We start from the raw sequence: 25,571 nt of genomic DNA, 5'->3' as shown, positions 1-25,571 counted from the left end.
AAATTGGTCCAAACACCGATCAGTAGAACATTTTTTTCTGTAAATTCATGGAAGAAGATGACTGGGGGTAAAACAGAATACAGTTGTTTGCGGTCAATCTTCTTAAAAACAATCCATTTATCTAACTTATGAGCATGTCAGGAATATCTTCCGATTGGTTGAATTGAATTTTTTCCTGAGTTTCACAGTTAGTTTTCAAAGTAAAATCAGAAAAAAAGAGGAATTGGAGCAAAACGGGCATGATAGTGAATTTTGCGGATCTTCTAACTATCATAAATCGATTCTACAGAAAAATTTGCATAAGAAATACTCATTTTGAAAATATTTGCTTATGTTTTTATGAAATTATTGAGCAAAGTCGCGTTTTTGATCGTTTTATCCCCACTGTGCAATGGTTCAACGTATTGGACCAACAGAGGACTTCTTTGGTCTTTCGTGAAAGCCATTTTCAACATATACGAAAAAATTTAACTATCTCTATTCATTTGCATATCATCAGGTGACTCAAGACTTTGCATTTTGCAGCATCACCGAACGCAATCTTAAGTTGAGTAACTATAAATATGAATTTGAAAAAAAAAACAACTAGCTAACAAGCATGATTGGTCATATCGTTGGTTCAGAGCCAATCCTAAAGCTATGTCCAAATCGGTAACTCGATGAGTCGTCATCCTTATGTTAAGCAAGTGACGTATTTCATTTCTGTGGACGAACGGCAGTGATATTCTCTGCAGTAAACAACGCAGTTTAGGTGAGGTTGAATCTATATTTGTACGAATATTTCAATATGTTGAAACATTTGATTTGATCACGTATCTCTCGTTAGATAACTTGCACTGTGTGTCATGTAGTACGAAACTTAAAGAACCTACACGTGATACATATGGGATGACATCAAAATAGCTGTATATACTGAAAATTCACAAGGAAACGTACGCTTGTAACGGTGAAGATACACTTTGTGCATGCTTATGTCTATAAAACAGCCTGGCTGCATGATAATCGAAAAAATTTAGTTATTGTGTTTTGTTATAAGTTTCGTAACATTGAAAGAATGTTGGATTTAAACGCAATCCAAAGATTGAGGTTCGATTAGTTTGTGAAATATTTGATATACATTTGTTTTCCTGCCCTAAATTTATTATTAAATGTCAAGTCAAAACAGGCTTTCATCGTTGTACTTCGATTCTCGGTTGATACTTATTTTTGTCGTATATTTTTATTTTAACTCATTCAAAGTTTGTTTGGATTTGAGGCATGGTATGTTAGTTAAATGTTATCCATAGTCATTTTCATACATAAAATTGCATATTCTTCTGACTTTACAATAAACCTCTACGATCAATCAAATAGCTGCTTTACTTTAGAATAACAAACTACTAAAAGTAAAAAAAGGCGGTGTATAATTTATCACATCAAAATAATTTATCTAGAATATTCCGGCTTAAGGTCCAATGGTTGAAGGTGGAAACGGGGCGTTCTCTTCGTAGATCAACTGTAACTTATTGTATTTCATATTTCGTTTGGTAATCTTTCTCGTATCTAGTGTTTCGCAATCGTCACTGCTGCTGCCGGAAGTGGTCTCACTCAGCGAAAGTTTCACTGAGAGACCTTGCAGCTCCAGATCCAGGTACAGCTGTCCGAGTTGATCGTTTACCAACGTGGGCTGTAAATCAGAGGCTATTAGAACAGACTGAACCAACCATTACTGTTGCCTAGAGTAATGAACCTGTTTGAGATCCTTGAGCTTCACCAAATCGGAAGATAGCGCATCCTTGGCCGAACGGTCCGATATCTTGTACCGGTAGGCCCAATCCGTCGTTTGGTTTACATTCTCCAACCAGGGAGCACCCGGTCTCCGCTTGTTCGGTACGCTATCCCAGGTCATCTCACTTGAAGCTTTCTTCTCCAAGTAGATGCTTTCGGAAGAATTTTCCGTTCGCAGGAAACTAGACGCTAGGCTGGAGAAGGTCGACTCATCCGCATCTTCACTGGCCTGGTGCCGTGCCGTCGGTACTTTTCTGTTGTTGTCCTCTAGCATCACATTTCGTCCCTTTTGCTCTTCCGTTCGATGGCCGTTCGAGATACCAGTAAAACTACCGTAAACTTTACTGGAACCCTTGGAAAATGTTGGCTGCAATTGTAAAGTAGAACAGGGGTTAGGAATGGTTTCAGATTCGAAATCACAGAACACGCCAACAGGCAGTTAGATATGAAAGATGTATTGGCTTCGTGAAATTTTGGAGAATAAATATCAAGTTTTCGATTAAAATGAAATTCTTTACTTTAACAACATTACTATTGAACATTATGTCCGGTATAATTTATAAAACAATACACAAACGGGAATGTTCAAAGTAATTCTCGGGAAATGTTTCGTGCGTGCATGCTAGTGGTCGATGTTAAGATTTGCTATCCATGATTTTGAAATACTATTTTGGATCAGACTATTGTGAAAAATGTATGCTTACATTGAAAATTTATACTTTAAAACTCTGGAGAGATCTAAATATTTTAATAGTGTTATATTCTTATCCTTAACAATAATCAACAATTTGTGTTTGATGAAAATCCAGGAATATCAAATAATTTGCATGACCAACGGAAATCTACGATTATCGAATCAGGAAAAATGTGACGCTATCCCTAGTAGTGTCCGCAGGATACGTTTTCGAGCAAGTTAAAAGAATCAAATGTTCTTCTTAGCAACCAAACTGTACAATGAAACCGAATCCAATGTCTAGAACCAGAGATTAAAATTCTCACGTATTTTCAATGAAAGAAAACAATCCACTTTTGTTTTTGCCTTTCTCTATAGAAAGGTATTAGAATTGCTGGAAAAACCGACTTTCGAACGGAGCCTCGGAGACCCATAGTGTTATATACCATTCGACTCAGTTCGTCGAGATCGGAAAATGTCTCTCTCTGTGTGTGTGTGTGTGTGTGTGTGTGTGTGTGTGTGTGTGTGTGTGTGTGTGTGTGTGTGTGTGTGTGTGTGTGTGTGTGTGTGTGTGTGTGTGTGTGTGTGTGTGTGTGTGTGTGTGTGTGTGTGTGTGTGTGTGTCTGTGTGTGTGTGTGTGTGTGTATGTGTGTGCACTTTTCGAAGATATTTGAACGCGCTCAATTTTCTCAGAGATGGCTGAACCGATTTGAACAAACTTGGGCTCGTTTGAAAGCTACTGTCGGGCCGTTGATCAAGTTCGAAGATCAAATGGCTGTGACTTTTGGTTCCGCAGATATGTTTGTATAAGTGACGTAACCGACAAAAAGCGTTGTATTTGAACGCGCTCAATTTTCTCAGAGATGGTTGATCCGATTTTAACAAACTTGGGCTCGTTTGAAAGCTACTATCGGGCCATTGATCAAGTTCGAAGATCAAATGGTTGTGACTTTTGGTTCCGGAGATATGATTGTATAAGTGACGTAACCGACAAAAAGCGTTGTATTTGAACGCGCTCAATTTTCTCAGAGATAGCTGATCCGATTTTAACAAACTTGGGCTCGTTTGAAAGCTACTGTCGGGCCGTTGATCAAGTTCGAAGATCAAATGGCTGTGACTTTTGGTTCCGCAGATATGTTTGTATAAGTGACGTAACCGACAAAAAGCGTTGTATTTGAACGCGCTCAATTTTCTCAGAGATGGTTGATCCGATTTTAACAAACTTGGGCTCGTTTGAAAGCTACTGTCGGGCCATTGATCAAATTCGAAGATCAAATGGCTGTGACTTTTGGTTCCGCAGATATGTTTGTATAAGTGACGTAACCGACAAAAAGCGTTGTATTTGAACGCGCTCAATTTTCTCAGAGATGGTTGATCCGATTTTAACAAACTTGGGCTCGTTTGAAAGCTACTGTCGGGCCGTTGATCAAGTTCGAAGATCAAATGGCTGTGACTTTTGGTTCCGCAGATATGTTTGTATAAGTGACGTAACCGACAAAAAGCGTTGTATTTGAACGCGCTCAATTTTCTCAGAGATGGTTGATCCGATTTTAACAAACTTGGGCTCGTTTGAAAGCTACTATCGGGCCATTGATCAAGTTCGAAGATCAAATGGTTGTGACTTTTGGTTCCAAATATATGATGGTACAAGTGACGTAACCGACAAAACACGTTGATTTTTACCGCTCTTATATATATAAGGGTGCCAAAATTTTGGGATCACCTGTATTTTCGTTAAGTTCTAGTGCTCAAAAGTTTAGGCACCTCGAAAAAAGCCTTCATGCAAAATTTGACCTAAATCGGACATGCTTAACGGGTGGTAAAGGTTTGACAATTTTCGATCTTGAAAAAGCACCATAGGGGGGAGTACATGAAATTTCCAAAATCGAAAATTTTTTTTGATGCCGAAACTCTTAAAACTGCATGAAACATCGAAATTTAGTGTCCTCTCAAAAAAAAATTTTTTTGAAAAAATCAACTTTCGGGGACTTTGAAAAATTTTCATATTTTTTCTAAGTCCCAAAAAGTCGACTTTTTCAAAAAATTTTTTTTTCGAAATGACACTAAATCTCGACGTTTCATGCAATTCTAAGCCTTTTGGCATCAAAATTTTTTTTTCGATTTCGAAAATTTCATGTACTCCCCCGTATGGTGATTTTTCAAGATATATGAAAATTCCACTAAGTGGACTAAGAAGGCTTTTTTTTAGATTAGCATCACTGATTACAAATAGGCAACGCAAATGTCAAGCACTAGTTTGGAAAAATGATGCTGACTGTGTGACATAAACACTGAAGCATGCTTTCGTGAACTACTCGAAACAATCTGAATCAATTGGTGTCAAAGTTAATATCCAAAATTATTTAATAAGAGTATGAAACATATTTTCATGCGACTGTTATGAAAGAAGAGAAAGGCATTATCACACCACTAGGTGGATTAAGATGGTTTTTCACTGTCTGATTAGTAAATAATCGCATTCAAATCAAATGAAGAGAGAGAAAGCATTTTCGTTTCTGATTCCAACAAAAGAGAGTATCAATGCCAAGGTCACTTGGCAACATAACTCAAGTTTTGAGTTGCGGTTATTCAAATTTATAATAATAATTGTCTCTCATTACAGTGTCTACATCCTGTTTTTAAAGCCATAATCTATCAATCATTGATAATTCCAATAGAAATTTATGCTAATAGAGAAATCCGACATAGATGTTTAAAAAAACGTTAAATTATTACTTGAAGGTAATTATATCTATTACGGGACCTGAATGGAACCTGAAGTGAACGATTTTTAATCGCTTTTATGTACTTCCTATTAGAACAAAAATATTTTAAATATATTTTTTTTTCATTTTGAGTGCAAAGAACTCTTTAAATCTTGATTAATTTTTTTTTTCCTGATTTGAGTACAAATTGAGTTAAGCTTAAGTTAAGTTAAGTTGAACAGGCGAATGGAAACTAAAATTTTGACTGCGTGCACTTTTTATGAAATTGAGTGGTGTGTCACTCATTTTTGAGTTACGTTCAATGAGCGTGTACGACAAGACAAAACAAAATATCGACAGTTCCACCACAAACGAATTCCCAGACATGACAGTCACGAACTTTTTTTGGCGCACATCTACGGTACTCCGTGAAACTGGCACCAATGGTAATAAATTGGTTGCCCTGCTGAGTTCCCATCATCACATTCATAATGGAACTGTCAAACCGTGAGAACCCTTTCGATTCGTTAGCTCATTTGTATATATTAAGATTTTATGGCACACTTTGATTGAAATGATAACAATGCACTTCCGGTGAAACTCTCAACGGGTGAGCACGTTGCATCGTGTTAGTCCGGGGAAAATTCGAGTATTTCGCAAGAAAGAAAGGATTTTCAGCCGTACTTTGACGATTCGACGCAGCCACACAGCGAGATTTTCGCTTGTAGTCAAGTGAAAAGAAAGTCCACTGGACTATAAACGAAAATTAACTGGCAATATAGCCTTAGTTGCTGTGCCATCAATTCGGCGTCATCTCAAATGAGTTGACGCCAACCAGAAAGGAAGAAGAAGAAGATAACAATGCAATTAATCTCGCGCTCCACCAAGCGGTGAGTGCGGTCATTTTATAAAGTACCGGGAACGAACCAGATTTTTTTTAATATTTGTAAGCACATACATGTCTTTATTATTTATCTTTGGTTCCACGTCAAAAGGGTCTGCACAGTATACGATTCTGACAGAAAATGACTCCAGTTAACTCGTCTGGAATTCGATTCAGAATTCAGTATGATTTCGAAATAAAATTCCGAATTAGATACAACAACCGATTCCGACTCAGATCGGTTCGGAATCGATTGTTGCATCTGACTCGGAATCCATTTGGAAATCATACTGAATTCCGAATCATATTCCAGACGAGTTAGCTGGGAGTGGAAGGGTAAATGAAAGAAAGAACACAATTTTGAATGTGCTATTCTGTTTTTATCGTTGACTAGACAAAGGTGTCGTTCTCAAAATTTGCAAGCGGAACTTATAGTGACATTTATTTTTCGTCATTTTCGTATTTTTTTAATCAATGAATGTAATAATTTCAGCTAGCTCTGTCTAGAACAGCCGCCGATCGAATTATATAAAGTTTTCTTCAGTTAGAATTTTCAAGGCGCTGCTTATATTTTACAGCGCTTTTAGCAGTTAATTTCGGCTGTGTTTTCACAGCAGGTGGTTGAAAAGCTCTTTCAGGCACTTTCGGTGATAGAAAATATGTTAAGATTTATTGTTATGTGAGTGAAGTTATATCGATATATTTGGTTTCACGAATGAATGTTCGTCATGTTTCTGAATATCTACTAAACGATTTGTCTCAACACATGATCACTGTTTCGCAGAATTACACTACTATTGAATGCTGGATGACTACATAATTAGTAATGTTCACTTGCCACTTGTTTAATTAACGATTAAAAATTTGAAAAACTACCCGACAAGCAATAAAAGTCTTCAAAAATATGAGATGAAAGTTTTTCACTTAGTTCACTTGATTGCGCTTTGTTTTCATCTCATTTGGTTCCGCAAAGTTGCCAGGATTTCTCATAATGTTACAAAGCAAAATTGTTTTTCTTCTTCAAATTAGGGGCTGTCCATAAAAGACGTCACGCCGCAAGGGGGAGGGGGGTGTTTTATAAAACGTGACCTCTTGTGACAGGGGGGAGGAGGGGAGGGTTTTGGAATGTGACGTCAAATATTTTCAATTAGCGCATTTTTGAAATACCTAATTATATTACTGCTTTGCCCAATTTCCTGAATAAATCTCTACAATAAACGTTTACATTCTATAGGAAAACGTGTATTTGTTGATGTAAAAGCTTCTTCTTGTAAATTCAGAAATGAGTGATGCATGAAATCTTTTCTGTTGTGATCAGCAAAAGTGCACGGAGGAGCGAGTAAATTAGCGAAATTAATAAATTTTGCCTAATATGCGTGAAAAAGAAAAAGATGCCTTCAAACGGTTCAGCTTAAGTTATGCACTGAAATTTTTTTCAGCAATTTGATTTTCTAGCATTGATAATAGTATATCATAAGAATTTCTCTTATCTGATTCTGTTGCAGTTTATTCAATTGTACTCCATTTGATAAAGGGCGGGAGATCAACGATTTCAGACGTAGATCATGTCATGTCTTATCTTGATCATATGTGATTTTCCTCCACCAACATCAAAGCTTATCGAATTATCCAATGATTGAACTTACATAAATCAAGAATCATTTTAGCTCAAAATCACTACCCATTGTGTGACGGAAGATCAGTACCGATATTGATCGATGTGATTTAAATTTCACTGACCAACTGATAATGAAAAGATTCTCCGTCAGTGATCTCGTTTTGATGAGGTTTTGGTCTTTATTTTCTCAGCCCTGTATGCTACACTAAGGAAATATTATTCTTTACCTAAAACAATAATATATCTGTGTACCCCTAGGAGGAATAAAACAGATGATTTTAATGTTTCATCAATTCCAACCAAATATTTTTGTTAATTTATATAATTGTTATTAATAAAATAATTCCGATGATTTTGTAGTTTAAGGGATATTTTTTAATCTAATGACAGCATGTAATAAATCGTTTTTTTCCCTCATATTTGTATGGTTTGTCATACATATTGAGAATGTATTGAGATGAATTTTATTTATTTTGAATTCGTGACATGTGACATTGGAGGGGTGGGGGGTCTTAACTTCTGTGACAATTTGTGACAAAGGGGGGATGGGGAGTTAAAAATCGTCAAAAAAAGCGTGACGTCTTTTCCCAAGTAGCAATCCGCAACTAGTTCTGATACGACAAAGTCCAAACTATGTTGCAACAAGAGCACGAATATGTTTTTATGTTATACTGGTTAAAACATGGTGACAGCAATGTTTCATCATAACATAACTAGTTACGAAATATTTATTTAGGTTTCCAATAATAACATCTTTGTGTCATATTAAATTAAATATAATTTACAAGCTATCGTTACTTAATCCAAACATATCTTTAATCACAACAATGCTTCTAGCTACTAGTTGAAAATATGTTTATTTGACTTCAATAGTAGCAACGCGTAACTAGTTTTGATACCACTTAACCCAACTGTGTTGCAACAAGAGCACGAACATGTTTTTTATGTTATACTGGTTAAAACAAGGTGACAGCAGTGTTTCTTTATAACGTAAACATTGAACTAACTATCATTTGTAAGTTATCGTTACTTGATTCTAACATATCTTTAATCACAGCTATGCTTTTAGCTACTAGTTGAAAAAAGGTTCATTTTCCGTTGCGAAATCATTATAAATACGTAAGCGTATATGTAAATCGTTACTGTGAATTGATGTAGTAATAACTTAGATATTATAAGATTATAACATATAATTTCTTCATTGATTCAGATAGTTATCGGTAGGTTTTCCCAACGTTATGATAACGAAAATGCAAACAAAACAACTTTTGTTGGCTCGAATATGGCGAACACAATATGGAGTCTCAAGAAGTGTATGAAACATAAATAAAACCAGGATAATACTTGTTTCAAAACTACTTTTTGTCGAAAATAGTGAAAGGCAGAATAGTCATTTTTGTTCTATGCACTGTCATAAACACGAAGAAAATAATATAGGGATTGAACATCGATTGTGATAATATTATAATTCTTATGATATATGATTTAAAAATGATGAGAAATCACTCTACTTGGAATAATTTTGAGCATTCTGAACATAGTGTTATTTTCCTGTTTTTTTGTTATATCTTTATAAACAGATTGATTGAAGGCGCATAAAAAACAATTAAGTAAAATTTAATTCTGCTCGACAGTTTGAAAATCGTTGTGAAATTTGTACCTTGTATCAAGTTTGTGATTTAAAGTACTCTTCTGTTTTTTATTGATGATAGAAAAGTGTTCTGTATTCATTCAATGTTTATAATGTCGATGGTGACTAAGTTTCAACTAGTTTAATTGAAAACAAGTTATTTTCAAGTTATGAAAAAATAAGTTCTTTCAGTATGACATTACAACGTAACGACAACTTATTTTTAGCCGACCTAACAACTAGTAGAAACTGCGCTTTTTGAGTCATGCAAGTGGTTAGATATTAGTAACAATCACTCAAATATCTGGTTGCAAACTAGTCACAAACAAGCTAGCGTAACAAAAATTGTTACTTGGGTTATGGACAGCCCCTTATCATCAACAAGTTTTTTTTCTGGTATCCGTGACATTAGTTTAATTATATTATTGATATTTATATTTCAAAAATACAATTTCAGCTTCGAATATTACCAGAAAAAGCGTGTTAAATACTAATGATATAACCATTGTGCAAATCTAGTAGCACTGGTTTCTTTCCGCTATATGTCAACCTAACGCTGTTAATGCCCCGTTTACACTTCTGCTGGCTGCCAGCATGCTGGTGTCAGTGTACTGCCCTCTTAGGAAAAAAACGTTCAACGGTGGTCCTTCGTTGGTCTAATACTTTGGATCATTGGACCACAGTTGAACGTTTTTTCCTAAGAGGGCAGTACACTGACACCAGTATGCTGGCAGCCAGCAGAAGTGTAAACGGGGCATAAGTGTGTGCCAAAAAAATCCACACGTTAACCTTATCTGAAAAAACACGTAGATTCCAAAAATGGCTTTGTCATCGGAGTTTACGTGATCTTCTTAACAACCAGCGGATCATGATTGAATATGAAATGAACCATATGTCAGAATTATTGCTGTTGTCACATATATTTTATGTGTCACGCACTTACTTGAATTCATTTTGTCATGTTCATTTTGTGCTCGCAATATGGCGTCAGTTGAAAAACCTAGCGCAAACAACCCTTCTAAGGTATTTATCACAGTGATTTTAGGGTAAATAAAATACGAAACTGGAACACAAAAACTGATCCAAAAATACGAAACTGAAATACAATTCAATTTTGTTTTTTTCTACAGCGGAGTTCAAAAGGCAAAACCTCTAGATTGTGTTCCAGCACATCAATCACATCTTGAACTACTAGTTCCAGCTGAATGCATTCCTTAAAGGGAACAATGTTTGCTTCCGTTTAGCTGCTTCGTAAAAAGGTTTTAGAACAATGCATTCTGTATTTTTGATATTTTTCACCAGTGATTCAACAGAAACGAATTTAAAAAGTAAAATTTTCAGAATATCTGCGTGCGAACAAAATTTATCGTAATGTTATGTCCAACAGACTATGTAATCTATTAGTTTTTAGTACCAATATACATTATTAAGATTCAATATAGAACTTTTTAGTAACAATTACATGAAAACAATGTGACTATTAAGTAAAATTCTGGTAAAAAGTAAGTTTAGATGAAATATATTTTACAGCACAATTTAAATGAACTTTGTATAAATTTCACAAAAGTATTCTATAGAATCTACGAAAAAATTTACGTAGATATTACGTGATACAAATGTGGACTAAGAGTTCATGAGTTCATTCTGTACTATCTATACTTCACATAAGTATTACAAGAAAAGTTCTATGGATAAAAATCACATACGTTTTCACGTATCATTGAAGTGAGGATTTTTCTGAGTGTGTGTTTCATCGGCTGTGCACAGAGATGCCAGATATTTTCATAGAAAATATGTATTACTTTGTATAAAAAGTCTATATCTGCTCTATCTGTTTTCACTAATGAAATGATGTTAAAAGATATTTCTTCATATCTGCGAAGATTTCCATTTTAACATGCGATTTGTCCGTTGATTAATGAACTTTCAAAGAATTACTCCAATCAAATAGTACCAGATACTCACAGAGAAAAGTCTAAGTTTTTACTTCTCACTTTTTATGAACCTGTACAAATCTGTATTACAGTTAGGAAATCTGTATAAAATCTGTACTCTGATTCAAATCAACGCAAAAATCTATATAATACAGATAAATCTGTATAAATGGCATCTCTGGCTCTGCATTTTGTTTTTAGAAGGGCTAATGCCTAAATAAAAACAATTCCTGTTTTGTTTGGTTGTTAAGTTTACCAAATTAACTGTACAGTAAAATTTTAAATTTAAAACGAAAGGTAACGAAACGACCCAAAAAATTTTAAACGTCGAATTAAGAGCAGAGTAGTGAACATATCAGAAGTGTTTTTAGCTGATAGTTTTAACATCATTTTAATATCCAAGGAATGTGAATCAATTCTCCATGTGGAGCAAGGCGAATTAAGCAGAAATATGAAAAAATCATTGTGATTTTAGTGGTTAAATCAGGTTTTCCAGGTACCGTTCTAACAAATGAGATGAAATAGGGAGCCCTTACCCTAGCAAAATTGAGATAAAAAGGGAATTTTGAATTTTGAAACATTTACCAAACTCAAATATTATCAAAAAGGCTTTTTTGCGATAGGTTTAGGGATAAAAGTGTACCGTTTGCTTGTAAATACACCGAAATTTAGTAATTTTAGACTGATTTCAATTCTGGGGTAGAAATCTACCCCAAAGAGCGTTTACGAATAGAAAAGTCACGAGAGCGTTCAAGGGTTTAACATTATTGTGACAGACACAGTGAATTTTGAACATCCACGTCGGGCTCGAAAATTACGAATTGGATTGATCCCAGTAAGCGGAGTAACCATAGTAACCTTGGACTTTCAAAAGTGCAACTGTCACTGTATAGCAAAATAAAACATCCGGAACCTAGAATTTCATTCATAATCATTACCGAATTACTTCGAACATTAGACATGCACAAAATTTCGGATAAGATTGAGCTTCGCTTTTAAGCAAAAGTTATATGCAGATAGCAAAACAAGAAGCACGACGATAGTCCGATGCTCTATAGTCTGCTATTGGGACTAGAGATGGGCAAACCCGTTGATTTCAAAGAATCACTCGGAACTTGATAGTTCTATCGAAAGAACTAGTTCTGTTGAGCCGTTCTTGCATGCTTCTGAAACTTGATTTATTTCTTCGAAAATAATATGAAAACCACAAATTATATATCAGCTGTTTTTCAAAGAAGGACGTATCTTACAAAAGTAAACAAATCGAGGTTCTCTCTCCTACCAGTAAATGCTTCAAAATCCTACAATTTTGTCTAAAAATTCGTATTCTACAAAAATCTCAATCTTAGTAATACAAAGAACTATAAAAGGCGAAACTGTCATTCCATTTGTTTACGCAGGTTTCGCCCTCCGTGTTCCATGCCAACAAACAGGGCGATACTTCAATTGCTGGTAAGGAAGGGCGTAACTATTTATGTTCTTTATTTTAGATGGTTACCGAACCATTTATTACTGGAAACAGTAAAAGAGACAATAAAACTACTCACAGATTTGTCTTAGTAGCGAAAACCAGTCAATTTCATGAAAAATGCGCAAGGGCGTATCTTTATAATTCACACAGGAAGTATAAAAGTAAACAAATCGAAAAAGGGCGAAACTCTTTTTATGTTGATTTATTCAGTGGATATAGAAGGAAAGTGGTAACATTTGCGTGCCTTTTGGAAATAAACTAACAATTCATCGACTAATCATAAATTGATCAGATAATATACGATAATTTCTAAACACGATTTGAAACCGAAGTCGAAACATTCATCGATGATTTTCTCCATTTGCTGTCAATGTTAGATTCGCCGTTCTTTGAAAAACAGCTGATATAGTAGTAGACAGTGTTGGTGATTGCCGAAAATTTGACAGAAACTGCTATATTGCTATCTATATTGTATACAACATTTTCAATCCGGTAGAAGATCCCACTTAGAAAAAAACGTTCAACGGTGGTCCTTCATTGGTCCAATACGTTGGATCATTGGTCCAATGAAAGTCCAATCAATCGTTCAACGGGAGGTCAACACGGGACCTTCGTTTGCCGATTTTGAAACAGACCGTTAAACCGAATGCCATTTTTTTCGTTCAACAAACCCGGCAGACAGAGGTCCATAGTTGAGCCATTTTTAACATGAGGAGTTGGAGCCCCGTTGGACAAGTTTTACTGCAGAATTTCTGATGTTTTTTCCACTTATTTGTTTAAACTAACAAAACATACCTGCACAATACTTCTACTTCACGTAGAATAACAACAAATTTTCTTTCTATGTAAAGGTAACACTTAATTTTCACACTATTTTTGCAAGAGAAAAAACAACAACAAACCGTTCCAGCAAATTGAACGAATATTTCGTGCAATATATCGTTCAACAAGCGCTCAAAAATCAACAAAATTGAACGGCCTGCTGAGAGGGATGCTACAAGAACTCGAGTCTCTCAATGCATGAATCTTGAGAGAATTTTGCTACATTTCTTCGCTCCACTTCATACTCTGAGTATTTCACGCCCTTAAAAAAAATTTACAGTCTGAACCAATCGTTGCTGTGTGGAATTTCCCAAGAGAGAATCGCAAGTTGACAATTATCGCAGAAAATCGAATCGATGATTCAACTTGATGATTCTCATACTTGGTTGCAATATTTCAAAACCCTTGTGTGGAGCATTCACAGACATTTTCATAGACACAACTTATACAAAGGTTATATGCACATAGTTAGAATAAGCGGAAATAGTAAAATAATTCTATCGCAATTGTAAACTGCCTGTAAAGAATCGGATCGCGAAACGAGAATAAGCGACCGTTTGTTGCTTCAGAGAGGATCCCCACAGCAGCGTGTTAACCTTTGATTCTCAGAAATGTCATCGAGAGAAATTCGCTCTCGCACTGGTATCGATTCTATGTTAAATGAGCCATGCCAGGTTTTTGTTGTTGCGATGATTTCCGTTTCTCTTTGATGGCACTGATTCAATCGTTGAAGAGTTGCCAGTGAATATTCTTTGATACGATAAAAGCCATCCTTGGTAGTAGACACATTCAAAAATAGTGAGTACTTTTAGCATGTATTTCGAACAATAATCATTTTCAACACGCAACTACTACCAGATTCCTCAAATAATAATTCCTTTTAATAAGAAAAGAAATTTGCTAAAATTAATCCTTGTGAAACGTATGCTTCTAGTCAATATTAAGTTTCAGGCCTGTGTACAGTGAAGAGAGAGTGCAAATAAAAACTGTTTTTTTTAAATACACTACGCAGTAGCACAATATTACCCTTCGGTTGTCGATAAAAATTCTTCAACTTTTGATTTCTCTGCTCCGGATTGAAAATTTTATGAGACCGAATTTATATGATTATATCCTGTGCGCATCCAAATGGTATGAACGTAGCTTAACATATTGTTCACAACAGCGCCACCAAAACAAAATGCGTTGGTTTCAGGAACCAGCTTCCATAGCAGGGAGGTGGATATAACATATTTTGGTTCGTCATGTGTGAAAGCAAGACAACGTTACCGTAGGTTTTATTAAACGGAACTGAATCCGACGAGATCAACGGAGATTGCAGTACGTCCCAGTTAAAATTAGTTGCATACATTCTTATGGAGACATTCAGACATAATGTCACAGTCACGGAACTAGCGATGACAGATCTGCGGAAATCTCCGTAGATCTACGGATTCGGAGATTTTCTCCGGATCTACGGATCCCTAGATAAAATCTACGGAAATTGGAATATTTCTACGGATATCTACGGAAAGTCATATTTTTACGGAAACTTGGGTTGCTTGGCGACCAGAAAAAGGTTGTTTCCTGGTTTGCAGCGGTAAAGATTCCGAGGAAAATGTCAATCTGCAAAAATGACAATACAACTATCTGACATCACTGCACGGAACGTGTGAAAGTATTACACTAATTTTGACGGACGCTGAGCTCGAATTTTCTTGTACGAACAGAAATATACTGAACAGATTCAATTTGGGACCATGCACGAAACCCGGCGTGGTAGAATTAGAAAACATGAATTCATACTTGTTTTGGCCGAATAAACTCATAAATTGGTCCACCGTTCTGCGATCTAAACTACATTTGCTCATTGTTTACCCGATCATACTGCTTGCCAGTCTGGACCATCGTAGCTGTTCCGGTTGCGGCTGTTGGTTCGGTAGGACGGTTGATCTGGCAAAGCTGCGACGCTGAGGGTTGTGCTGCTTGCTGAACTGGGGGTGGCAGGTTTTGAGGTGGTTGCTATTTGTGGAATGCAAATTATTGTTTCAATAGGGGATGATTTTATGTGTGGTTCTCACAAAACCAGTAAGCGTGATCGCGTAAATTCAGGATTTTACTATTTATAGAAAAAATCCGGAATCGGTTCGATGAAACTCATGGTACAAAACTTAGGAAAGTGCGAAAACACAAAAGTAAGTGCCGAGAGAAACCGGTCAGCACCTTCGTGTGTTCGTACTTTACTCGGAACTCAAATTTGAACGTACATTTCGAGTGCCGTTCGGCAGCCCACTTGGAAGTGCCACCGGCTGGAAGGGCATTGCCTGGTACATCATCGGCGAGTAGTACAGTGACGGCTGGTAGAGCTGCATTGGCTGATGGTACATCATGTCCGGTATGTACGGAATCGGAATAGTGTTCAACCGAGGCAGTCCAACCCCACCGGGAGTCGAGCCGGGAATGGATGGTGGAGTAGGAGGAGGAGCCGACGGAATGTAGTACAATGTTGGCATCATGTTCTGCGGTGGAGCGAAACTGGTGAGTGCGTTTCTTTGCGATGCTTGTATCGCCGTTAAACTAACCGAGAACGGTTGCCATTGGTCCCCGTTTCGTGGCACCCGGTACGTAAGTGCTGCTGGCTGTGGAGTGCCGGTTGTCCCGGTGTTCGGTGCGTTCATTTCGTTGGGTCCTGCGACGGAAGTTGCTTGCAGAGGAGCAGTCGGATTTGGAGGGGCGCTTAAATTTAGTGACTGATTTTGAGGGTTGGCAGTAGGTTTCTGGTTATGCTGGTGTTTGAAGGTTTTATGATTTTCGCCCTCCCAAGAATTGGAGTGACCTCGCTTAAGACCGTGGGACACATGACTGGGTTGAGCTTTATCCGGAGGTCCTTTCTTTTTCTCCGAACATCGGGCCAGGGTTCTTGCCTCACGGTGCTTCTTCAACATAGCCTTTTGCATATCCTCATCGTGAAGGCAGAGCATTTCTTCGGTTAACGCCGGAGGTTGGAAGTTGTTCGAGAACTCCGGTCCGTTGCTGGAGGTAGGCGTTGTTTTGGGCATTTTACCGTTTCGTTCGGAACTGTCGTTGCTACCTTCTCCGCTACCACTGAACTGCCCATTCGGACTGACATTCGTACGGGCGTCCACCGTTTCCGTGTGGGTTCCACCGGATGAGTCCATCTTAGGAGATTCTTCTACGTTCATGATAGGATGGCTGTTGAAAAAGCGATAGAGATTATCGTTGTAGTTGAGCTGATGGTAGCTTGGCGGTGTCTCCGACGAACTTTTGCTATCGAAATATTCATGATGCGGAGAAATCTCCCCAAGCATTACGGAATCCTGCTCCGAAAAGGTTAACTCTGAATTTACCTTCAACAGATTCAAGGTCAGTTCGGGTTGTGCTACCTCATCCGGGGTGTCTTCCATCAACGAAGCAAACATCTGACACCGTTTCGATACCTCTTGGCTTACTTTATCCGAAGGTTTGGCAACTGGTTCTTTCAGGAACTGAAGAATATCTTCCACATTCTTTTCCGCCGTCTTCTGTAGCTCATTCGAAAACGTTTCGTGACAAACGCCGGCTTCATTCGAGGTGAATACATCCGGAATAAAAGGACCCTCCAGCACCCGGTGGTTTCCTATCACTAGTTCAAGCATTCGTGACCATGGATTGACAAAACTGGTCCATTCCGTTTGTAGTACAATGTAGCAACCATTCTGGGCTAGGAATCGATACGACGGACTTGTGAAAGTAGCTCCAATAGATTGTCCGTTCAGCATCACTTTCTCGTAGGCTTGCTTCACGATCGGCATATCTTCCGGATGATACAGTTCCATTATCGAACGTTCCAAAATATCCTGCGGTAAATACCCAAGAAATTCCACAGAATTTCCGTCGACGTAATTCAGCTTACCGCAGGGCTTGTGAATCGTACTGAACTTAAGTTCTTTGTCATTGAAATTTTCATTTGGAGTTTTATAGATACTCTTAACCGGTGTGGCGGTTATGATCAGCAAAATGTTGCGGCCATTTTGTGGTGTGACCTCATTTCTTTCCTGTAGGGCCTCCCGGAATGTCAACACCAACCGGTACGGTTCATAGTTGACGGCGGTGCCCGTGACAGCAAATCCCGTACTCTTGAGACCTCGGTACTTTCGCAGCATCACGTACAGTGCATTGGTCGGGGATTTTTGCCGACTGTCGTCCTCGAATGCACCCAGAGGAACGGCCACCTTGGACGTTATCTGACTGGCGAAGGTGGCTCGATCCTTGGGATGTACAAAATCGATGAACGATCGTCCGATCCACATGTTTTTCGGAAATCCAAGGCTGTGCGTTATGCTCGGGGTCGTGAACAGTACGACACCGTCATGCATTGAAATAATGCACCGGAATCCATCCTCCATGTTGGGCGGTCTGGACGCCACTGGTGTTGTGGTGCCCGGAGACTGCACATGAATAGAACCTGTAAGTTTTTCACCATCCCCATCATGGAAGGCATCATCCAGTGGGGTAGCCGGTGACGGTCCGGGAAGGAAACAGGGAGATTGTATGCTGTCTGTCCGGCGGATCGACTCCTGCGATGCTTGGGTTTCCTCTAAAAAAAGAAAATAAATAAAACAGCATGATTATATAAGAGATAAATCAACTATGTAAAACCGATCCAGAATCTCAAAACAATATGATGACAACGGATTTGGTCCATAGTGTCTCACTTTGATGCACTTTTGTCCATTGAGCAGATGGTGGCATTTCAATTTGAAATGCTCTCGCTAGACGGGACCGATTCTATCAGAATGAAATTACCTTTTACAATGAAGTCATCGTTTTTGTCAATAGGCTGACGATCACTGGGCTCATCTAAATAGCAAGAGGTCTCAGTTTCTAGTCGGGTAGTGTTTGTCGTTCCCACTGCCGCTGCAGCCGACGGGCATGGTTTTACCTTGCGTGTCTCGTCGACCAGAACACCGGTCGCGTTTGCGTCGATCTGTGTTTTCAGTTCCTTTTCTTTCGTTTTCCTGTCCTTGTCTTTTGCATGTTTGGACGGCGATTGTTGCAGTGCAGTTGCGGCGGCGTCCGGCTGAGTGTTTCCGGTGCCACTGCAACCACTGCTGCCGGCACCGCTGCTGCCGCTGTGATGAGTTTTGGAGCTGCCACTGGAAGAAGGTTTTCAATGATCAGTTGGAATATTTGATTCGAAATTAAAAGTTTGAGATATGATTATGAACTCGGGATTGACACTGTTGAACTCGATTGCTCGGCGAAAATGTTTAACTTTATGGGATCGTTCTGATTATTGATGTTAGTTTTTTTTTCTGTTTATAGTGGGACTAGCTGGGTTTGGTGTATTATAGGTAAGCTACTGCAACCGAGTGATACGATCCCTCGGTTGTTGTGTTTGAGCCGAGCTTTGCAAGCAAAACAGTAACAATACACCGGCAGACACGACAAAACTCGCCCACATGTTGCACAGCCGGTAAAACATACAGATAATCGCTGAAATGGGAAGTCCTACCCCACCTGCCGTATAGTACGGACATTGTTCTTTCCGATTACTATTTGTTCCGATAATTTCATTAATTTTTCTAGGAGACGGCCTAACTGATTTCTACAAACTTAAACTCATATGAACAGTCCTATGCTCCCATATAAGGTTTCTGAATTTCGTTTGGATCCGACTTCTGGTTCCGGATCTACAGGATGATATATGTTATAAAATTAATACAGTGTCACTCAGTTTGCTAGTAGATGGCTGAATCGATTTCGGGTGATTAGTATAAAAATTTCACATAAATTTAACGGATTTATCGGGTTCACAGATTTTGAGAGTCGACGAGCAATCAGGAATCAGGAATCAGAACAAATTGGCTCAAATGGCACGTTCCCCTTGATATTTGGAGATTTGTGCCTTGCCATCAATATGTTTTTAGCATCATTTTCCCGATATATAAGAGGGAAGGATTGAAAGGAAATGGTAAGGGTTGGACTAGGAGGATGGGAAAAATTGACGACACAAAAACACATAAAAGCAGAAGTAAATTCTGCACCTCTAAGGGATGCTGAACAATCTACTGAGGATCACATTTAGTGGAAGCAGAAGGAAATTCTGAACCTCTACGAGGTCCCGAACAGTCTGCTGTTGATAAAACCTCCAACCCCCGAGAGGATTTAGAGATCTTACAAAAGCGACACCATTCTGCACTCCCGGAAGAATGCAGAACGATTCGCAGTATGTACGAGCAGAAGTAAATTCGGTACCCCCAAAGGATGCCAAACAATCTGCTAAACCCTATTTAAGGTGAATACAGAAGGGATTCATTCACTCCAGGAAGAACGATGAACCCTTCTGACTATAGCTCCTTACCGCATTGGGTGAGAAACGAGAGAATATCATTCAATTTTAGCTCCGCATACACAGACTCAACCATGTATGGAGAACCAAAAACCCGGATACGTAGCTGCGTCAATGCGGGACAGTTACATATCAGATGATATGAAGTACCATAATCGCATTTACACAAATCACACGAATAATACTCAGCACGTTGAATAGTAGCCATGTGATAATTGAGTTTGCAATGTCCAGTCAGAGCTCTGGCCAGAATACTTCAATGATACTTGGAGAAATGCAGTAGACACTTTGACATTTTCAGATTTAAATCTGGTAGAAATGCTTTTGTCTGAGCGCAAGTTTGCAAGCTGCGCCAGTAGCTGGCATGTTTGGATGCAGCCCAAGAACGTATCTTGTGCGTTATCCAACTAGTTGAAAGTGGTAAAGCTGGTTCACGACCAACGAAATCATTCGTTGCACCAGCTCTAGCCAACTCATCAGCCCATTCATTTCCAGTAATACCAGAATGGCCGGGTACCCATAAGAAGTAAACAGCATTTGAAATGCTGAGGTCTTCAATTTGAGCTCGACATGCGATCACTAGATTAGACCGTGAGTCATTCGAACTGAGTGCTTTTAAGGCTGCCTGACTGTCGGAACAAAAATAAATACGTTTACCACAGATCCTCTGCTGAAGTGCCGATTGTACTCCTCACAGAATTGCGTAGATTTCTGCTTGGAACACAGTACAGTATCTACCAAGTGAATGAGACTGCTCCAGCCTCATTTCACGACAGTAGACACCAGCACCAGCACGACCATTCAACAGAGAACCGTCCGTAAAACAAACTATGTGTTCATCAAGTTGTCGTTCCAGACAACCAGACAACCATTTCTAACGAAGAGGATAGCTCACATTGAATGTTTTAAAAGGAAAACTGCATGTGAGAGTTAGGTCACTAGGAGCGAGTAAATACTCATCCCACGTAACCATTTGAGACCACAAGCGAGTGTGGCTGGTAGCATAATCTAATGGGTTACTGTTCCAAATCCCTGTAACCCTAAGACGGTATGCACAAGATAATGCTTCTTGTTTTAGGAACACATGTAGTGGTTTAATACAAAGTAGCGCCTCTAGAGCAGCAGTAGGAGTTGTCGTGAATGCTCCTGTCATCGCCATTAGGGCCATCCTTTGGAGATGAGCTTTGACTGAACTGTCGCGACTTCTCCTTTCTGCCACCATGCAAGACATCCATATGCTAAAATTGGTCTAACAATAGTTGTGTAGATCCAATGAATATATCTGGGTTTGAGTCCCCATGATTTTCCAAAAGCTCGTCTGCATTGGCCGAAAGCCATGCAAGCTCTTTCAATCCTGAATTCAATGTGAGCAGACCAATTCAGTTTTGAGTGAAGAATAACCCGGACGTATTTAACTTGATCGACCACAGTGACCTCTGAACCAAAGAACTGCAACGGACGAGCTCCTGTAATTATCCTACGATGAGTGAAAAGCACCATTGATGTTTTGCCCGGATTTACAGATAATCCAATCTGACAACACCATTGTTCAACAGATCGCAGGGCTTGTTGCATTAAATCAAAGAGAGTGTTAATGCTTATACCGGTCATCAATATATGATAATCGTCGGCAAAACCATAAGTCGGAAATCCAAGGTTATTAAGTTTCCTTAACAAACCATCAGCGACTAGGTTCCATAAAAGTGGGGATAGTACACCACCTTGAGGACACCCACAGACACTCAGCTTTCTAATCTCTGGCTCGCCGAAGCGATGATCAAAGAAGTTGATTGCTAAGCATTGCGTGTATCCAGTAAGGGAAAACCCCAAGATATTCCGTTCACGACTACATTGTTTAACCTCCTGCAGCCATTCAGCCATCGGCACGGAAATACACCTTGACTTAGGAGTTCCTATTTTTGTGGCCTTTTACGACATGGAACAGGAAACCAGTTGATCAATTCTTGGTAAAAAAATAATTCCGCCGGATGCCACACGGCTTACCTGTTTGGTGGACTTATACCACCGGTACAGGTGGACCGTAGCGTTATTCTTAGCCAGTTGGGAATCCGCTACTGACACTACACGGCTATCTGGGCTGCTCAGAGAGGGAAGTTAACATTGATGGTCAACTTCCATGGATGGCCGAGCAGCCGAAAAATAAATTTAACGGATTTATCGGGTTCACAGATTTTGAGAGTCGACGAGCAAATAAACTTATTTCAGTTTTACCGGTATTCGGTTTTCGATCCCGGTAGGTATCCAAAAGTTTTATGCACCACGATTTCTCTAAGATGGCTACACTGATTTTCAAAAATGTCGAATCTAATGAAGTGGTTAACAATTCATTAGGCGAATTTAACTGACTTCGGCTACACCGATTTCCGAATTCCGTTTCCAAAAGTATCGGAAATAGTGAAGCTAAAAGAAAGCCAGAACCAACCGGAGAACAACTTGACAGCTCCCATTGTTCTCGAGCGTTACAAAAATTTTGGTTCTCTGGTTCTGTCAAAACGATTTATTATATTCCAATAGGGCGTTTTTATTATTTGAATAAAACTATGTTTTAATAACATCTCCAAATTTATTCATTTCGGAACAAAATTAGCTTCGCGCATCGCACCGTTAAAATTTCTGCGAGTTGTTCCATGTAAAGTTTAAAAAAATAATCAACATAATAATAATAATTAAGCATTACGATGTTTGTTCATTGCATTTTGGTCAAATATGTGTTCGGATATAAGATCAAACACACCAAGAACGTCGTTCAACACTACACGATACAAAGCCGCGTGTTCAATTGACGTTCCATTTTATAAGTAAACAACAGTTTCGAAACTCAGCTAATGTGTCAAGTTGTTCCACGGTTGGTCAAAACGAAGTTATTAAACAAACATTCAAATTAAAATAAACTTATGGTCCCATACAAAAATGGTGAATTTTATCCGATTCCGACTGCCAATTTTGAAATACCAGGGTGATGAGTTTTTAAAATTCAAACCGTCATAGAACTGACATAGAATCATTCATGACTATATAAACACAATGAATGCCTAGAGTTGCTACAAAAACAGATTATTCTGTATTTTACAGACTTTTCGGATAAATTTGTGACCAAGATTCAGTATATTCAGTTTACAGATTTTGGCAAGAAATACAGATTGTTATAGATTTTTTGATAGCGTGAATTTAAAATTGAAAACTATGATCGAGTTATATATCAGGTGTACAACTTTGCTTCCGCCTTTTTCCGATAGGTGGCTGTACCGGCTGAGGCTGGTTAAAATATATAGATGATAATGCCTTTGAAGTGAGTGTGTACAGTGCCTAACGAATTGCCATCGCCGTTTCAGTGACAGTTGTTCTTGTTTTCGTATTATTCACGCTCGAAAATGTCTGTTTATGTGCCCAATTCTCGCCATTTGCGGGAAGTTTTACTTTTCTGTTACAATTCGAAAAATAAAATGCAGCCGAAGCGCATCGAATGCTCTTAGAAACTTACGGTAATGCTGCTCTGAGTAAAAAAACGTGTCGGGAGTGGTTTCAACGTTTTAAAAATGGTGATTTCGATGTCGAAGACAAACATGGTGGTGGAAGAGAAAAACCCTTCAAAGATGAACAACTAGAAGCATTGCTTGATGAAGATTCGTGCCAAACCCAAAAGAGCTTGCCGAATCGTTGGAAGTGAGTCAGCAAGCCATTTCAAAACGTCTCAAGGCCCTGGGCATGATTCAGAAAGAAGAAAACTGGGTGTCGTACGAGTTGAAACCAAGGGACATCGAGTGTATTTGAGCAACTGCTTCAAAGACAAAATCGTAAGGGGTTTTTACATCGAATCGTAACCGGTGGTGAAAAGTGGGTTCGATACGATAATCCTAAACGCAGAAATCATGGGGAAAGCCCGGGCATGCGACTTCGTCGAAGGCAAAACCGAATATTCACGGCGCCAAGGTTATGATTTGTATTTGGTGGGATAAGCTCGGTGTGATTTACTACGAGCTCTTAAAACCGGGTGAAACCATCACAGGAGATCGCTACCGAAAGCAACTGATGCGCCTTAGTCGCGCGCCAAAAGAAAAGCGGCCACAATATCAAGAGCGACATGACAAAGCCATCCTCCAACACGATAATACTCGGCCTCACGTCGCAAAAGTGGTCAAAAAGTACCTGGAAACGCTGAAATGGGAAGTCTTGCCCCACTCGCCGTATTCCACAGATGTCGCCCTTTCTGACTTCCACCTATTCCGTTCGTTATTTTTTTTTTATTTCATAATCTTCTAATTCAAGGATTCTTTCGCTCCGAACTGGTCGTGAACGGGAAATTTTTAGTACGAAATGCCTGCCGGAAATTGCGTCGTTCATAAAAAAATACCACAAAGGCCAAGACTCGGTTTTCTGGCCGATTCTAGTGTCGGCCCACTACTCAAAGCGATCGTTGGAGGTGATGGAGCGGCTGAATATCGATGTGGTACTCAAGTCGGCGAACCCTCTGGGCCAACCTTAAACGTCAGATCTACTCCAATACTTTTGTCGCGAAAACTGGGAAGGAATTGATGAGCAAAATGAAGAAAGAACTCATAATAATACCGGAGAAATGCCGGAAGGCCGCTTGTAAGGGCGTAGCATTTTTAAATAATTACCTTCCATGAGAATTGTATGAAAAGAAATTGTCTGTCTTAGCTTTTTTTTATCACCATCCGAGAAAAAGTGAATTTTTTTAATGCTAACGTTATTATTTAGTAAGATAGATTATGAGCTCTTTTCCCCCGTTACACAATGTCCGGAACATATAATTAGCTGCTTAGGATGACTAAAGGTTTGAATACGATTGAGTAGAAATAAGTCAGCAAGTTGCCAGTATTGGTAAGACTCCGTACTGTTTAAATCCATTTGATGCAAACATTGGAATGAAACATTTTTTTTCTGTAGACTGCTGCCAGACAGTAGGGCCTGTGTCAGGGGTTGACACACACACTTAAGTTAAAAATATGATGAAACTTAAATTAGATATGTGTTCGCGATGTTTCTACTCAGATTGAAACCTTTTTTATCGCAATAGACAGTTTAATTGATCGAAATCGCTTGATTTTTCAGTGCTCGATCGGTTCAGTGCTAGAATTTTCGCCTTAGTTGGCTGCTCGATCAACCCGATTGACAGTGACATTATAAATGTCATTGAATATTGGCTCATTTTATGAATGTGTTAGTGTAAAATTTAGGCGCCTTAAGCCATTTCACTACACTCCAGCTAGAGGAATGGATGATGCTGACTAAGGTAGGCCGTTTTGTTAATTTCCAGCGAATTTCAACAGTTTATGTTGGTACTCTAAGAAGAACTGATTATTTACTAGTTCTGTATATCCGAAAAATATGAAGATTTAAACTTGTATATTCAGTAATGTAATGTTTTCATTTAAAAATAAACTGAAAATTAGCACGAAAACGTGCAAAATCGGAAAAGAAGAAGAAGACGAATTGACAATTCAGTCCGCATCTTCTCACTTAATTTCGACAGATTTCCGAATCAACCAGTTGTAGGCGAAATTCATTCGGAATCGGTTGTTGCACTGGAGTTGGAATTGATTCGGAATTCCACATGGAATTCCGAATGAAAATTTCTCGCCGATTCTTAATTGATTCGGAATCCATTTGGATCTGATAATGTGGGATGCTTCGCTTTCCGCATGGGCATGGCTGTCAGACGGCTGACCAAACACTGCCAGTGAGTAAAATATAG

At 38.6% G+C, this 25,571-nt stretch overlaps 1 protein-coding gene across 4 annotated transcripts in view; it reads right to left on the bottom strand.

Annotated features, from left to right (window-relative positions):
* Positions 1–746: 746 nt before the first annotated feature.
* LOC131432814 (period circadian protein) overlaps positions 747–25,571 on the bottom strand; it is a 35,531-nt gene continuing 10,706 nt past the window's right edge. For 2 of the 4 annotated variants that reach the window (XM_058599342.1, XM_058599341.1), the window contains 5 exons: positions 18,289–18,638; positions 15,750–18,079; positions 15,361–15,504; positions 1,730–2,134; positions 747–1,666 (listed from right to left, as the gene is read on the bottom strand). In XM_058599342.1, the coding sequence (XP_058455325.1) occupies positions 1,445–1,666; positions 1,730–2,134; positions 15,361–15,504; positions 15,750–18,079; positions 18,289–18,638 (3,451 nt within the window). In that variant the 3' untranslated portion in view covers positions 747–1,444. The remainder of the gene's footprint in view (positions 1,667–1,729; positions 2,135–15,360; positions 15,505–15,749; positions 18,080–18,288; positions 18,639–25,571) is intronic. The other 2 variants (XM_058599343.1, XM_058599346.1) reach the window with 2 other exon arrangements.

The sequence above is a fragment of the Malaya genurostris genome, chromosome 2 (assembly GCF_030247185.1).
Source record: "Malaya genurostris strain Urasoe2022 chromosome 2, Malgen_1.1, whole genome shotgun sequence".
In the NCBI taxonomy this organism is placed as follows: Eukaryota; Metazoa; Arthropoda; class Insecta; order Diptera; family Culicidae; genus Malaya; species Malaya genurostris.
Note: the sequence above shows the minus strand (reverse complement) of the source record. Positions and strands in the feature narration are given on the sequence as shown.